At 42.5% G+C, this 17,431-nt stretch overlaps 1 protein-coding gene across 2 annotated transcripts in view; it reads left to right on the top strand.

Moving 5' to 3' along the window:
• Positions 1–13,373: 13,373 nt before the first annotated feature.
• eci2 (enoyl-CoA delta isomerase 2) overlaps positions 13,374–17,431 on the top strand; it is a 16,364-nt gene continuing 12,306 nt past the window's right edge. The window contains exons 1-4 of one of the 2 annotated variants that reach the window (XM_014157567.2): positions 13,374–13,537; positions 14,786–14,948; positions 15,905–16,003; positions 16,557–16,739. In XM_014157567.2, the coding sequence (XP_014013042.1) occupies positions 14,838–14,948; positions 15,905–16,003; positions 16,557–16,739 (393 nt within the window). In that variant the 5' untranslated portion in view covers positions 13,374–13,537; positions 14,786–14,837. Of the gene's footprint in view, positions 13,538–13,614; positions 13,686–14,785; positions 14,949–15,904; positions 16,004–16,556; positions 16,740–17,431 lie in introns of those variants that run through there. The other variant, NM_001141743.2, reaches the window with a different exon arrangement.

Here is a 17,431-nt window from a genome sequence, read left to right as displayed (position 1 = left end):
GTTTATTTGTCAAAATCTAAAATACAGGAGAGTGTACACTATTTAATGCTAACTCAAGATGACTTTGTATTTAACAACAATGTTATATGGTAAAAGAAACATACAAAAAATGTGTACTGTTCAGTGTTTGAGTGTGTCTCAGGTGCAGAGAACAGTAGTTACAGATTGTTACACCAGATAATGTGATTTACCCAAAATTTCTGCCGACATCTTGTCTATTTCAAGTCTTCTCTCATTGATAGAGACAGGTGGGTGTCCACCCCAAAGTGCTGCATGTTATGATGACAGAGAACTGTCTCAATCATTGAGTAAGAAGACTTGAAATAGACACGATGGTGGTGCACATATTGTTGGATGAATTTATGGACCAAAAAAGTATTTATTTTAATAACGGACCCCCTTGAACTGAACACAGACATTTTATGAGACTCATGTTTCCATAATCGAGGACGAAGACGGCTTTGCTAAGGTTGGTTGAAAATTCTCTGTGCTACACCAAACAGTACCTATCAAGTAACTCCCAGTAATGGATACAAAAAAGCTTTGGTTAAATCACATATTCTGGTGTAACAATATGTAGCTAAGAGAACTGGTGATCAGCAGATGTTGGGAGAGATAGTCATGATGAAATTGCCATTCAAAAGAATCATACAGTAAGTTCAAGGAATACTTGTAAAGCTGTGGGAGGAGAGATTTCATGATCAAACTGTCATTCAGCTCCTCATGAGTCATCTGCTTGAAATCCAGCATAATGTCTAATCCCTCGGGAGGGATACAGTTCACGCAATACAGTTCTGCTACAATGGCACACGCCGGCAAAGGAATTCTGTTTCTGTATCTAGAATCCACTCCATGAAGAAGTCCAGGCACCCCACGGTATTGTCTGTAAGACAGAAAACTAAAATATATATGCTCTATTGTACAGTATGAACAATAGTTGAACTGTGCCAGCGTAACATCAACATTAAGGTAGACTAGTTGCACATGCATACAGAGATTACAATTACAAAAATATAAAATCAAATCAAAATCAAATGTTATTAGTCACATTCAAATAATCTAGGTAGCCATTTGACTAGATGTTCAGGAGTCTTATGGCTTGGGTGTAGAAGCTGTTTAGAAGCCTCTTGGACCTAAACTTGGCACCCCGGTACCGCTTGCCGTGCGGTAGCAGATAGAATAGTCTATGACGATGGTGGCTGGAGTCTTTGACAATTTTTTGGGCCTTCCTCTGACACAGCCTGGTATAGAGGTCCTGGATGGCAGGAAGCTTGGCCTCAGTGATGTACTGGGCCATTCGCACTACCCTCTGTAGTGCCTTGCGGTCAGAGGCCGAGCAGTTGCCATACCAGGCAGTGATGCAACCAGCCAGGATGCTCTCGATGGTGCAGCTGTAGAACTTTTTGAGGATCTGAGATCCTATGCCAAATCTTTTCAGTCTCCTAAGGGGGAATAGGTTTTGTCGTGCCCGCTTCACGACTGTCTTGGTGTGCTTGGACCATGTTAGTTTGTTGGTGATGTGGAAACCAAGGAACTTGAAGCTCTTAACCTGCTCCACTGCAGCCCCGTTGATGAGAATGGGGGCGTGCTCGGTCCTCTTTTTCCTGTAGTCCACAATCATCTCCTTTATATGGATCACGTTGAGGGAGAGGTTGTTGTCCTGGCACCACACGGCCAGGTCTCTGACCTCCCTATAGGCTGTCTCATTGTTTTTGGTGACCAGGCCTACCACGGTTGTGTCATCTGCAAATGTAATGATGGTGTTGGAGTCATGCCTGGCCGTGCAGTCATGAGTGAACAGGGAGTACAGGAGGGGGCTGAGCATGCACCACTGAGGGGCCCCTGTGTTGAGGATTAACATGGTGGATGTGTTGGTACCTACCCTTACCACCTGGGGACTGTCAGAAAGTCCAGGATCCAGTTGCAGAGGGAGGTGTTTAGTACCAGGGTCCTTAGCTTATTGATGAGCTTTGAGGGCACTATGGTGTTGAACGCTGAGCTGTAGTCAATGAATAGCAATCTTACATACATATCTTACATATCATATCAATATCTAGCCTAATACAAAGAAATATGGCATAAACTTCAACCTTTGCACAGGGACCAGACTGTACAAGTAAGCATAGGTTGGTAGGCAGACAGTATCTACCTACAGCCATGTACAGTGGGGAGAACAAGTATTTGATACACTGCCGATTTTGCAGGTTTTCCTACTTTTTATCATAGGTACACTTCAACTGTGAGAGACGGAATCTAAAACAAAAATCCAGAAAATCACATTGCATGATTTTTAAGTAATTAATTCGTCTGTTTTTTTCAGTTTTGCCCAAAGGATTGTTGTTAGAGTCCGCCTTCTAAAAAAAAAGCCTGCCTTGGGGGATGGACGGGGGCCAGAGCTCAAAGAACCACTCAACACAAGTTGTAGTCTTAGACTGAAAAAATGTGTCTGCTTGTATATTTACCAATGAATCTGCTGATAGGAACATCGCTGAAAGATGTCCAATGGCTCTATTGAACAAGGACAACCATATCTACAGCAACAAAAGCGTATAGCGCGATCAGTATAACATAGAGCCTTTGCAAAATGCCATAAGCCAGGACTACATGATTTAACAGGACCCCCGTCATTGCACTGGAAGCCGTCATAGGGTGTATCATTCAGCGTGCGAAGCCCTGATCTGCTTTCCTCCTGGGCAATTATGTGTAAAACACATCTCACTGTCCAAGAAATGCCTCAGACATAATAAAAACAAGCACAGATTTCCCCAAGGTGAAATTCCCCTTTTGAAATGGTCATATCAAAGATCATTTAGCTATTTGATTCAGAATTTTAGGACCCCTGTAAGTATAAAACATGTTATATTTGATAAAACATTGAATTTGTCCTTAAAGCTATTAGTCCATAGAAACACATTGAATAACATACTGTGTGTGTGTATATATATATATATATATACATACCTGGTGGTCCCAGCGCGCACGACCCAGGTGGAGTTCCAGGTCTCCGGCAGCCTCTGGAACTGCCGGTCTGCAGCCAACGAGGCAGAGTTCATCTCAGCCTATGCTACCCTCCAGTCCCCCGACTTCTTGGCGCTGACGGAAACATGGATTACCACAGAAAACACTGCTACTCCTGCTGCTCTCTCCTCGTCTGACCACGTATTCTCACATACCCCGAGAGCATCTGGTCAGCGGGGTGGTGGCACTGCAATCCTCATCTCTCCCAAGTGGACATTCTCTCTTTCTCCCCTGACCCATCTGTCTATCGCCTCCTTTGAATTCCATGCTGTCACAGTTACCAGCCCTTTCAAGCTTAACATCCTTATCATTTATCGCCCTCCAGGTTCCCTTGGAGAGTTCATCAATGAGCTTGACGCCTTGATAAGTTCCTTTCCTGAGGATGGCTCACCCCTCACAGTTCTGGGTGACTTTAACCTCCCTACGTCTACCTTTGACTCATTTCTCTCTGCCTCCTTCTTTCCACTCCTCTTCTCTTTTGACCTCACCCTCTCACCATCCCCCCCTACTCACAAGGCAGGCAATACGCTTGACCTCATCTTTACTAGATGCTGTTCTTCCACTAATCTCATTGCAACTCCCCTCCAAGTCTCTGACCACTACCTTGTATCCTTTTCCCTCTCGCTCTCCTCCAACACTACTCATTCTGCCCCTACTCAGATGGTATTGCGCCGTCGCAACATTCGCTTTCTCTCTCCCGCTACTCTCTCCTCTTCCATCCTATCATCTCTTCCCTCTGCTCAATTCTTCTCCAACCAATCTCCTGATTCTGCCTCCTCAACCCTCCTCTCCTCCCTTTCTGCATCCTTTGACTCTCTATGTCCCCTATCCTCCCAGCCGGCTCGGTCCTCCCCTCCTGCTCCGTGGCTTGACGACTCATTGCGAGCTCACAGAACAGGGCTCCGGGCAGCCGAGCGGAAATGGAGGAAAACTAGCCTCCCTGCGGACCTGGCATCTTCTCACTCCCTCCTCTCTACATTTTCTTCCTCTGTTTCTGCTGCTAAAGCCACTTTCTACCACTCTAAATTGCAAGTATCTGCCTCTAACCCTAAGAAGCTCTTTGCCACCTTCTCCTCCCTCCTGAATCCTCCTCCCACCTTCTCCCTCTCTGAGGATGACTTCGTCAACCATTTTGAAAAGAAGGTTGACGACATCCAATCCTCGTTTGTTAACCTCTATGGGCTAGGTGGGACGCTAGCGTGCCACCCGTGGTGCACTCCATCAACAGCAGGTGCATTTCAAGAGCGGCAAATTTGAATCCAAATAAATGTCAAAATTCAAATTTTTCAAACATACAACTATTTTACACCCTTTGAAAGATAAACATCTCCTTAATCTAACCACGTTTTACGATTTCAAAAAGGTTTTACTGCGAAAGCATAAATTTAGAGTATGTTAGGACAGTACATTTACAAGAGTTGTGTGTAATGTTTTGTCAATTCAAAGACAGGGTCACCAAAACCATAAAACCAGCTAAAATGATGCACTAACCTTTTACAATCTCCATCAGATGACACTCCTAGGACATTATGTTAGACAATGCATGCATTTTTAGTTCTATCAAGTTCATATTTATATCCAAAAACAGCGTTTTACTATGGCATTGATGTTGAGGAAATCGTTTCCCTCCAATAACCGGCAGTCAAGTCAGCACCACAAATTAAATAATTAAAATTAGAAAACATTGGTAAAATATTATATTGTCATTTAAAGAATTATAGATTTACATCTCTTGAACGCAATCAACTTGCCAGATTTAAAAATAACCTTACTGGGAAATCACACTTTGCAATAATCTGAGCACTGCGCCCAGAAAAATACGCGTTGCGATACAGACTAGACGTCATGTTGGGGAGATCTAAAATCGAAAATACTATGTAAATAATCCATTACCTTTGATTCTCTTCATCAGATGTCACTTCCAGGTATCACAGGTCCATAACGAATGTAGTTTTGTTCAAAAAAGCTCATCATTTATGTCCAAAAATCTCCGTCTTGTTAGCACATGATCTAAGCCAGCCGGACTTCTCGTCATGAACGAGGGGAAAAAATATATTTACGTTCGTTCAAACATGTCAAACGTTGTATAGCATAAATCATTAGGGCCTTTTTTAACCAGAACATGAATAATATTCAAGGTGGACGAATGCATACTCTTTTATAACGTATTGGAACGAGGGTACCCAACATGAACTCGCGCGCCAGGTGTCTAATGGGACATCATCGTTCCATGGCTCTTGTTCGGTCAGATCTCCCTCCAGAAGACTCAAAACACTTTGTAAAGGCTGGGGACATCTAGTGGAAGCAATAGGAAGTGCCAAAATATTCCTCAGCCCCTGTGTTTTTCAATGGCATAGGTTTAAAGGTAATACAACACATCAGATGTCCACTTCCTGTCAGAATCTGTCTCAGGGTTTTGCCTGCCAAATGAGTTCTGTTATACTCACAGACACCATTCAAACAGTTTTAGAAACTTTAGAGTGTTTTCTATCCATATATAATAAGTATATGCATATTCTAGTTACTGGGTAGGATTAGTAACCAGATTAAATCGGGTACATTTTTTTTATCCAGACGTGCAAATGCTGCCCCCTAGCCCTAACAGGTTTTAAGTCAAACGACACTGCTGGTCCTGCTCACATTGCCCTACTCTATGCTTTGACCTATTTCTCCCCTCTCCCTTCCGTCTTCAAGAGAGCGAGAGTTGCACCCCTTCTCAAAAAACCTAGACTCGATCCCTCCGATGTCAACAACTACAGACCAGTATCCCTTCTTTCTTTTCTCTCCAAAACTCTTGAGCATGCCGTCCTTGGCCAGCTCTCTTGCTATCTCTCTCAGAATGACCTTCTTGATCCAAATCAGTCAGGTTTCAAGACTGGTCATTCAACTGAGACTGCTCTTCTCTGTGTCACGGAGGCTCTCCGCACTGCTAAAGCTAACTCTCTCTCCTCTGCTCTCATCCTTCTAGACCAATCTGCTGCCTTTGATACTGTGAACCATCAGATTCTTCTCTCCACCCTCTCCGAGTTGGGCATCTCCGGCACGGCTCACTCTTGGATTGCGTCCTACCTGACAGGTCTCTCCTACCAGGTGGCGTGGCGAGAATCTTTCTCTGCACCACGTGCTCTCACCACTGGTGTCCCCTAGGGCTCAGTTCTAGGCCCTCTCCTATTCTCGCTATACACCAAGTCACTTGGCTCTGTCATATCAATTCATCTTCTCCTTTCCCCCTTCTGATAACCAGGTGGCGAATCGCATCTCTGCATGTCTGGCAGACATATCAGTGTGGATGACGGATCACCACCTCAAGCTGAACCTCGGCAAGACGGAGCTGCTCTTCCTCCCGGGGAAGGACTGCCCGTTCCATGATCTCGCCATCACGGTTGACAACTCCATTGTGTCCTCCTCCCAGAGTGCTATGAGCCTTGTCGTTCTCCAACAACACCCTGTCATTCTCCGCTAACATCAAGGCGGTGACCCGATCCTGTAGGTTCATGCTCTACAACATTCGCAGAGTACGACCCTGCCTTACACAGGAAGCGGCGCAGGTCCTAATCCAGGCACTTGTCATCTCCCGTCTGGATTACTGCAACTCGCTGTTGGCTGGGCTCCCTGCCTGTGCCATTAAACCCCTACAACTCATCCAGAACGCTGCAGCCTGTCTGGTGTTCAAACTTCCCAAGTTCTCTCACGTCACTCCGCTCCTCCGCACACTCCACTGGCTTCCAGTTGAAGCTCGCATCTGCTACAAGACCATAGTGCTTGCCTACGGAGCTGCGAGGGGAACGGCACCTCCGTACCTTCAGGCTCTGATCAGTCCCTACACCCAAACAAGGGCACTACTTTCATCCACCTCTGGCCTGCTGGCCCCCCTACATCTGCGGAAGCACAGTTCCCGCTCAGCCCAGTCAAAACTGTTCGCTGCTCTGGCACCCCAATGGTGGAACAAGCTCCCTCACGACGCAAGGACAGTGGAGTCAATCACCACCTTCCGGAGACACCTGAAAGCCCACCTCTTTAACCTCTATGGGACCGGCGGGACGAATTCGTCCCACCTACGTAACAGCCACTGCCAGCCTGTGGCGCGATTTTCAAAATCTTCAAAATCCTATTACTTCAATTTCTCAAACATATGACTATTTTACAGCCATTTAAAGATAAGACTCTCGTTAATCTAACCACACTGTCCGATTTCAAAAAGGCTTTACAACGAAAGCAAAACATTAGATTATGTCAGCAGAGTACCAAGCCAGAAATAATCAGACACCCATTTTTCAAGCCAGCATATAATGTCACCAAAACCCAGAAGACAGCTAAATGCAGCACTCACCTTTGATGATCTTCATCAGATGACAACCCTAGGACATTATGTTATACAATACATGCATGTTTTGTTCAATCAAGTTCATATTTATATCAAAAACCAGCTTTTTACATTAGCATGTGACGTTCAGAACTAGCATACCCCCGCAAACTTACGGGGAATTCGCTAACATTTTACTAAATTACTCACGATAAACGTTCACAAAAAGCATAACAATTATTTTAAGAATTATAGATACAGACCTCCTCTATGCACTCGATATGTCCGATTTTAAAATAGCTTTTTGGTGAAAGCACATTTTGCAATATTCTAAGTACATAGCCCAGGCATCACGGGCTCGCTATTTAGACACCCGGCAAGTTTAGCACTCACCATAATCATATTTACTATTATAAAAATGTCATTACCTTTTGTTGTCTTCGTCAGAATGCACACCCAGGACGTCTACTTCAATAACAAATGTTGGTTTGGTCCAAAATAATCCATCGTTATATCCGAATAGCGGCGTTTTGTTCGTGCGTTCCAGACACTATCCGAAATAGTAAAGAAGTGTCGCGCGCTTGGCGCAATTCCTGACAATAAAATTCAAAGTATTCCATTGCCGTACGTCGAAGCATGTCAACCGCTGTTTAAAATCTATTTTTACGTCATTTTTCTCGTAGAAAAGCGATAAAATTCCGACAGGGAATCTCCTTTTCGGCAAACAGAGGAAAAAATCCCAAAGGCGGGGGCGGTCGGGGTCACGCGCATAAGCTAGTGTCTCTTGATGGGCCACTTGAGAAAGGCGATAATGTGTTTCAGCCTGGGGCTGGAATGACGACATTCTCTTTTTTCCCGGGCTCTGAGAGCCTATGGACGACGTGGGAAGTGTCACGTTAGAGCAGAGATCCTTAGTAAATGATAGAGATGGCAAAGAAGTTCCAGAAATGGTCAGACAGGCCACTTCCTGTAAAGGAATCTCTCAGGTTTTGACCTGCCATTTGAGTTCTGTTATACTCACAGACACCATTCAAACAGTTTTAGAAAATTTAGGGTGTTTTCTATCCATATGTAATAAGTATATGCATATTCTAGTTACTGAGTAGGAGTGGTAACCAGATTAAATCGGGTATGTTTTTTATCCAGCCGTGTCAATGCTGCCCCCTAGCCCTAACAGGTTAAGGAATACCTGGGATAGGATAAAGTAATCCTTCTAACCCCCCAACCCCCCCCCCCACAAAAAAAAGACAAAAATAAAATAAAAAAAGATATTGATGTACTATTGTAAAGTGGTTGTTCCACTGGATATCATAAAGTGAATGCACCAATTTGTAAGTCGCTCTGGATAAGAGCGTCTGCTAAATGACTTAAATGTAATGTAAATGTAAATGTAAATGTTTATACTTGCGTACTATTGTTTGTACAGATGAATGTGGTACCTTCAGGCGTTTGGAAATTGCTCCCAAAGGATGAACCAGACTTGTGGAGGTCTACAATTGCTTTCCTGAGGTCTTGGCTGATTTCTTTTGATTTTCCCATGATGTCAAACAAAGAGGCACTGACTTTGAAGGTAGGCCTTGAAATACATCCACAAGTACAGCTCCAATTGACTCAAATGATGTCAATTAGCCTATCAGAAGCTTCTAAAGCCCTTACATAATTTTCTGGAGTTTTCCAAGCTGTTTAAAACTTCTCTAGGATAGGGGGCAGCATTCAGAATTCTGGATGAAAAAGCGCGCCCAAATTAAATTGCCTGCTCCTCGGGCCCAGAAGGTAGGATATGCATATTATTACTCCTTATCTTCTTATGGATGGTGTCAGTATTGAGTAGCTTGGATGACTGACGTGCCCAGAGTAAACTGCCTGCTATTAACGGCCAGAAACTAAGATATGCATATTATTAGTAGATTTGGATAGAAAACACTCTGAAGTTTCTATAACTGTTTGAATGATGTCTGTGTGTATAACAGAACTCATATGGCAGGCAAAAACCTGAGAAAAATTCAACCAGGAAGTGGGAAATCTGAGGCTTGTAGTTTTTTTAAGTGATTGCCTTTACAGTATACAGTGACTTAGGGTTCATGTTGCACTTCCTAAGGCTTCCACTAGATGTCAACAGTCTTTAGAACGTTGTTTCAGGCTTCTACAGTGAACAGAGAGCGAACAAGAAGGCTTGGAAGTTGGTGACTCAGAAAAGGACATGAGTTCAGTGGTGCGAATTCACGTGAGAGGTAGCTGTGTTCCATTACATTTTTGAAGACATTGGAATCGTCCGGTTGGAATATGATTGAAGATTTATGTTAAAAAAGCCCTAAAGATTGATGCTATACATTGTTTGACATGTTTCTACGAACGTAAATAGAACTTCTTTTGTCTTTTCGTCGCGAAATGTTCGGCGCGCTTCCTACATTCGGAGTAGCTTACTGAATGCGCTAACAAAAAGGAGGTATTTGGACATAAATTATGAACTTTATCGAACAAAACAGCATTTATTGTGGACCTGGGATTCCTGGGAGTGCATTCTGATGAATATCATCAAAGGTAAGTGAATATTTATAATGCTATTTATGATTTTAGATGACTCCAAAATGGCGGGTATCTGTATTGCCTGATGTTGTTTTCTGAGCGCCGTACTCAGATTATTGTAAAGTGTGCTTTCCCCATGAAGCTTTTTTGAAATCTGTCACAGCAGTTGCATCAAGGAGATGTTTATCTATAATTCTTTGAATAACAGTTTAATATTTTATCAATGTTTATGATGAGTATTTCTATAAATTGATGTGCTCAAGTTTTTGAAGGAAAAACATTTCTGAACATTACGGGCCAATGTAAAATGGGGTTTTTGGATATAAATATGAACTTTATCGAGCAAAACATACATGTATTGTGTAACATGAAGTCCTATGAGTGCCATCTGATGAAGATCATCAAAGGTTAGTGCTTAATTTTAGCTGTATTTCTGGTTTTTGTGACGCCTCTCCTTGGTTGGAAAATGGCTTTTATTTTTTAGGCGCTGTCCTAACATAATCTATTGTTTTGCTTTCGCCGTAAAGCCTTTTCGAAATCGGACAATGTGGTTGGATTAACGAGAGTCTTATCTATAAAATGGTGTATAATACTTGTATGTGTGAGAAATGTTAATTATGAGATTTTTGTTGTTTTGAATTTGGTGCCCTGCTATTTCACTGGCTATTATGTGTCCCGCAGGTGGGATGGTCACGTCCCAGCTACCCCAGAGAGGTTTTAAAGGCACAGTCAACTTAGTGTATGTAAACTTCTGACCCACTGGAATTGTGATACAGTGAATTATAAGTGAAATAATCTGTCTGTAAACAATTGCTGGAAAAATTACTTGTGTCATGCACAAAGTAGATGTCCTAACCGACTTGCCAAAACTATAGTTTGTTCACAAGAAATGAGTGGAGTGGTTGAAAAACTAGTTTTAATGACTCCAACCTAACATGCTGACCAGACCGGACACAACAATAGCACGAGCATCGCTAAATAAATTTAGAAATCCATGTTATTCAATTATTGCACCCACACTGCTCGAGTGCGTCTGCGTCTGCGAGTCCAAGGGCTAAAATAGAACTCCTTTCTATTTCTGATGCAGATTGCGCTGAAAGTCCTGCCCCTCCCATCTCTTCATTGGTTTATAGAAGCAGGTACCCACGTGGGTGATTGAAAGACGAAATGTTTTGCCAGTTGTCGTGGTAAAAGTGTAGATGCCAATCACCATATAAATTCAAAGATGAAAAAGCCTCGAAGGAGGAGAGATGACTAGAAACAATTCGGTTGCCGTTTTAAGTGTGGATTAATTGCCGGAGTAGAGGAACTTGTGCATTTCAGGTAAAATAACAACTCAATGTTTATATCCCAGGACAAATTAGCAAGCAACAGCAAGCTAGCTAAATAGGACAAATTAGCTAGCAAGTGCAAGCTAACTAGCTAAATTGCCGTACATGTTTAATGCTTTTCGACCTGTCCCCAAATTAATGTAATTGGTTCAGAGTTTGTTTTGATATTTTAACCTGCGTGCCGTGATCGCGTTTGGTGTAGGGGGACAAAATACATTTATGCACGATAGCGCACAATAGCGCACGCACGCAGCCAGTTTGGGTTCCGTGTAAGTGTATGTAAACTTCTGACTTCAACTGTGTGTATATATATATATATATACAATATATATATATTGTTTTACCAATATTTAACCCCTATTTTGTCACTAAACTACATCCATATATACTGTACATTTTTTTCATTTTACATTTTACCTTCAGACACGTCTTGTGGGCAAACCAACTGACATGTATGTGTTTGTGAGAGTCTCATCTTTCCATAGAGGGCTCATATTATAATGAACAAAAATATAAATGCAACATGTAAAGCACAGGAGGCTGCTGAGGGGAGAATGGCTCATAATAATGTCTGGAACCGCTCAAATGGAATGGCATCAAACATGGAAATCATGTGTTTGATGTAATTCATACCATTCCATAATTCCGCTCCAGTCATTAGCACGAGGCCGTTCTCTCCAATTAAGTTACCACCAACCTCCTGTGTTGTAAAAAATCCCAGAAATGTTAAATACACACAAAAAGGTCTATCAAATTGTGTGTGCAAATTTGTTTCCATCACTGTTAGTGAGCATTTCTCCTTTGCCAAGATAATCCATCCACTTGCTAGGTGTGGCATATCAAGAAGCTGACTAACAGCATGATCATTACACAGGGGCACCTTATGCTGGGGACAATAAAAGGCCACTCTAAAAGGTGAAGTTTTGCCACACAACACAATGTCACAGATGTCTTAAGTTTTGAGGAAGCGTGCAATTGGCATGCTGACTGCAGGAATGTCCACCAGAGCTGTTGCCAGAGAATGTAATGTTCATTTATCTACCATAAGCCGCCTCCAATGTTTTAGAGAATTTGGCAGTATGTCCAACTGGCCACACAACCACATACCATGTGTAACCACACCAGCCCAGGACCTCCATATCCGGCTTCTTCACCTGTGGGATCGTCTGAGACCAGCCACTCGGACAGCTGAAGAAACTGAGGAGTATTTCTGTCTGTAATAAAGCCCACTGGGGAGACAGAATGCCTGGGTCTGGCTACCCTGTGGGTGGGCCTATGACCTCCCAGGCTCACCCGTGGCTTGCCCCTGCCCAGCCATGTGAAATCCATAGATTAGGGCCTAATTAATTAATTGAAATGAACTGTAACTCAGTAAAACCTTTGAAATTGTTGCATGTTGCGTTTATATTTTTGTTCAGTGTAGTTAGTAGGCCAAACCGTTTGACCCTACAGACATTTTCGTGGCTCGGGACTGTTCTGACAAACACCCCTGTAGCTCTGCCACCTTCCACCGCAGCTGTAGAAGGCCGACATCGGTATTGCAAAAAAGAAAAACATTTCTCTTGCTAATTAGATTTCCGCTGATATCAATTCTATGGAGTTTAAGCCACTTTATGACTGTTGCCTCCCGCTTTAGTTTATTGTGATGGTAATGACGTTTGTTTTTACGATAATTATTAGGTGGCGGTGGCTAGCTACAGTATCTACAACCTAGGTTAGAGAAACAATTTGAGGATGACAGGCGATGGCTGCATGGTGCAGTTGGTGAGAAGCAACTGCAGTTTCATTAAAAACTCCATGACCTTTGATCACATGATTTTTGTAATGTTCTTCATGCCTTCCACATGGTTGCAAGTATGATAATTTTTATAACCAGATAATGCATCACAATTTGAAAGGCTGTGACCAACGATGGTCAACCGCTTGACAAAAGTGACCAGCTGAAATGCGCCCAATATTTTTCTCTCCTCTGAATAAAAAGGTCATATTTTGCAATCTCCCAAAATAAAAGCGATATCTGACAAGCAACTATGCTCTCCTCCATCCTGTCTTGTGTTGTGAAACTGTGGCCTTTTCTCATTTTTGTATCCTCCTAACCTCTCTCCTCGTCTCAGTCAAAACCCATTGGATGAGAAAGCCAGAGGTCCCGCCCCTCTGACCTTCTCCCCCAATGGGTTGTGAGAAGGAGACGAGCAAAGAGGTAACATGACACGAGGAGGGCGCAATTGAGAAGGCACCCCTATTATTGACCTTATGGTCTCCGTCCAGTAGAGGTACGAGATTGCATGAAGATGACATACGGCGTAATGAATACGTCATGATGTAAACAGGGCATTAGCCAATGGTGAAAGCAACGAAGGTGAGGGGGAGGGTTCCGGATTGTAAACAGCGAATTAATTTATTCGAATTGTCTTGTACAACCAAGTCTGCTACTGTACTTTGGACTGAAATTACCCCACTGTCATGTCTGTAGTTTTACGCATATTTTCACCGTGGCGATTTTTCAGGTAAAATTTGCTAAAAACACCACACTCACTTGCAAGGTAGATTTACTGCTAACTTGATGTGGACATGGTGCACGGAGCTGAGGTCAAACTGAGTAGATTTGAGTTTAGCTGTTCCGTATGAAGGGAGCAATAGTTTGCTAGTCTAGCATAACTCAATTATTAATGGAAACGAATGGTCATTTTATTTTCACCATGTAGTTTTAGCTGGTTTGCACGAGAGCCTCTATCGGTGCCTGCATTTAGTTAAGGTTGTCTCAAAGATGTAATGTTCTGCACATATAACGTTACTGGTTAATTTCTGCACGACTCATGAGTAGGTGGTGTCTGTCTTGCTTGAAAAGATGTTTACTCAACCATGCTAGGTAATAATCGCTGAGTTGTTCTGAAGGAGATCTACCGTACATAAATGACATTACATTCCAACGTATCAGCTACCACCACAAAAGCTTGCATGATGATCTGCTTGGTTGCTAGCTAGTTACTACTTCTAGTTAAAGCAAATATTCTGTGGTTATAGCTTGCTAGCCAAAGTAGCTACATTTTCAATAACAATGACCTTTTCCCCACATCCGGATTTATGAGCCTTGTCAAATCAGACCAGAGAGGGTGTGTCTAACTACCAATGAATGAAAATCAGAGGAGTGGTCAAGTAACTAATTATTGATGGCCCATCGAATGCTGTCACAACATGGTTGTATCAAAAACAGTACTGCAACTCTCACAGTACAATGTGTCATCCTGTCCCCATATCCAATGCAATAATTTAAAAAAGGCCACTGTAGGTGTTAGGAGCAATCTTAGTGCCCTCAGCCAAGTTAATTTGTGATTTTGCATTTTATTGGAACATTTAGGCTTATTTAGCCTTTGTGCAGTTCATAATTGTTTTCATTTTAGCAGACACTCTTATCCAGAGCGACTTACAGTAGTGAATGCATACATTTCATACATTTTTTTCTCTGTACTGGTCCCCCGTGGGAATTGAACCCACAACCCTGGTGTTGCAAACACCATGCACTACCAACTGAGCCACACGGGACCACCGTTTAGGATACAGTACCAGTTAGCAATGTCACTCATTTGTCCTCAAATTATTTCTTCAGGGCTGTCCAAGTATAACATATTCCCACTCTGAAGCTGCACGCAACTGGTTCTATGATGGGGGCGACGGTGGAGCAATTCAACTGTGCCAAGAGTCAGATGGGCACGCTGAAGAAAGACCCTGGCAATGAGGCCAAGCTGAAAATCTATGCTCTCTTCAAACAGGTGAGAGGTCTTTGTTCTTAGCTACTTGGCTGCCATGTCTCCGAACATCAAGAGCATGGGAGATAGAGGGGGTGGGCTCCTTGTTTAGTTTTGCTGTGTCACAGTTGTATTGAGTAGCATCTTGCTGTCACCAGTTGTATTGGGTGGATGGCAGGAAGCTTTGGGGTTATAGGAGCGGGCCAGTATCTGAACGGTTGACCATTCTGAATCCCAGGGCTGACAGGAAAAATCTTGAGGGTTGCTGGCATCAACTCGGCTGACTCAACTTACATCAACTGACCCTGTGTGGATCTTACCTCAGTGATTCACACTATAGGGATAGCCATGCTAACTTCGCCCTCATGTCGGAGGCTAGCTAGTGCTAGGTATCAACAGCCAATCCAGTAGGGGCTGGAAACTATAGTAAGCTTTGATTGGTCAATAGCAACGCAATGTCGCGGAGTATGTGACAACATTTCAGCTTTCCCCAACTTTGGTCCTGCCCTGTTCACGCTCCATCGCCCATGCTCACGTCGCCCACCTGTCCCCCTGCCCACTTAGGTTCCCTTCATTGAAAATGAATGGGGCTCCGTTGTTTCATCGCCCCCTATCATTTACATTTACATCTATGTGCTAGCTAGATGTAGTTCTGCCATTAGGCTGTCGTGTGTATGTATGTGGTCGGGTGTTTGCACGATGGATGCTATGTCAGCAAAAATACAAGTTTCTATTGTACAGTAGAGGAATAACATCTGTTGTAACAGTTGTACATCTATCCAGGGCAGTTTCTTATTAGACAAGTTAAAGTAGTCCCTCCCTGTTTGTCTGTTTTCTTCCATTTGAGACATAATGACAATGACCCAGATTGTTAACCTATCAGAGTGCATGAAGGAGACAGGATGAAGAAAGTAAGCCCTTAAAGTCTATTGGAGACACCGATCCTCTCATTTAATATCTTCTCTTCATTGTCTTATTAGGCTACTCAGGGACCCTGTAACACCCCCAAGCCAGGGATGCTTGACTTTGTCGGCAAGGCCAAATGGGATGCCTGGAACTCTCTGGGCTCTGTATCTCAGGTAATCTGCAGTCCATTATTGCATATACATAACAGCACTGTCATACACATTTTATTGAAGATGCAGTCTGGGATCTTAAGCACTTAATTCATAACTTATTGTACGAATTGGAATTTGTAACATACTGTATACAGATTGCAAAACGGTTTTATTTTTTTGCAGGATGTAACATATATGAAATGGATGATGTAGTACACAACTTTACAATTTTCGGAACCTGTTTTGGCTCGTGAGCACTACTTTCAAAACTACTAGCTGAAATTATACAAAAGCTCGGGAGCAATATACCCATTTGTCTATCAAGGCTATTCCTCCCAAGTTGGTTAAAAACAACAGACTTGTGAGAAAGGTCAAACACAGCTGAAAATGATTGTAGTTCATAAAATTAAAAACAAATTAGAAGCATCCATTATTATTGAATGTCACAATTTTCAGTGCCCATAAAAAACAAACTCCCAATGTCCTCAGTCTGGTAAAGTGCCATTTTCTTCACACAATGACATTGACAGGCATACATTGATACATTGTATAACTCTCTATTCCTCCATCTCAGGAAGATGCCAGACAGCAGTATGTGGACTTGATTGACTCTCTCCTGGCTGCTGAGGGACCTGTGGTAGCCGCACAGCCCACTGGGAGCGCTGCCACCTTTGACACGCTGCTGGTCTCCACAGAGGACAACATCACCACAATCCGGTTCAATAGGCCACAGAAGAAGAACGCCATCACTGTGGAGGTACATCATTTAAGTTATTAGGCATTAGTGTCATTGTCTATTCCCTCCTCCCAACATCACCCTTACTTGAAAAAAAACAGGCTTCTGGCAAACATCTAGCGGCGACTTTTGAACTTCTGGCAAATCATTTTGTGAAGCTTGTGGCAAACAATCTGTTTGCTAATAACTCATTGTGTATGCAAATTAGGTTTTTGGTTACACATAACTTTAAGTGAACTTGCTTCCCAGTGAGAACTAAACATACTAAACATGTATTCAATGTCTTAACAGATACAAATAAATCCAATACAACTTGAAGTCATCAGCATGCTAATGAAGAAAACAGCGAAGACTGAATGTTTCCCAAATAAATTGTTTATTTAATATTTTTATGTCGCTACAACATTTACATTTGAAATATGAACACTTATGGGGAATTTGACCTTAGGATGTTTATTGGGGCAACTACAACATTTACATGAGCCAAGTGATGACTGAACAATAGATTTCAACCAATTGAAGATTAAAAGAGAATGAACAAAATTGAAATAATTAAAACAACAAAAACAAAATCAAACCCAGATCAGAACTGTTGACTTTGAGTGAACTTTGGAGCGGTGGAAGTCCTTCGTCCAAAGCTTGTTTTTTCAGTGCATGCATTCAATCAGAAAAACAAAAACATTAGGAAACTGAAACCTATTACTGAAACCATT

This window comes from Salmo salar, chromosome ssa19 (genome assembly GCF_905237065.1).
Source record: "Salmo salar chromosome ssa19, Ssal_v3.1, whole genome shotgun sequence".
In the NCBI taxonomy this organism is placed as follows: Eukaryota; Metazoa; Chordata; class Actinopteri; order Salmoniformes; family Salmonidae; genus Salmo; species Salmo salar.
Note: the sequence above shows the minus strand (reverse complement) of the source record. Positions and strands in the feature narration are given on the sequence as shown.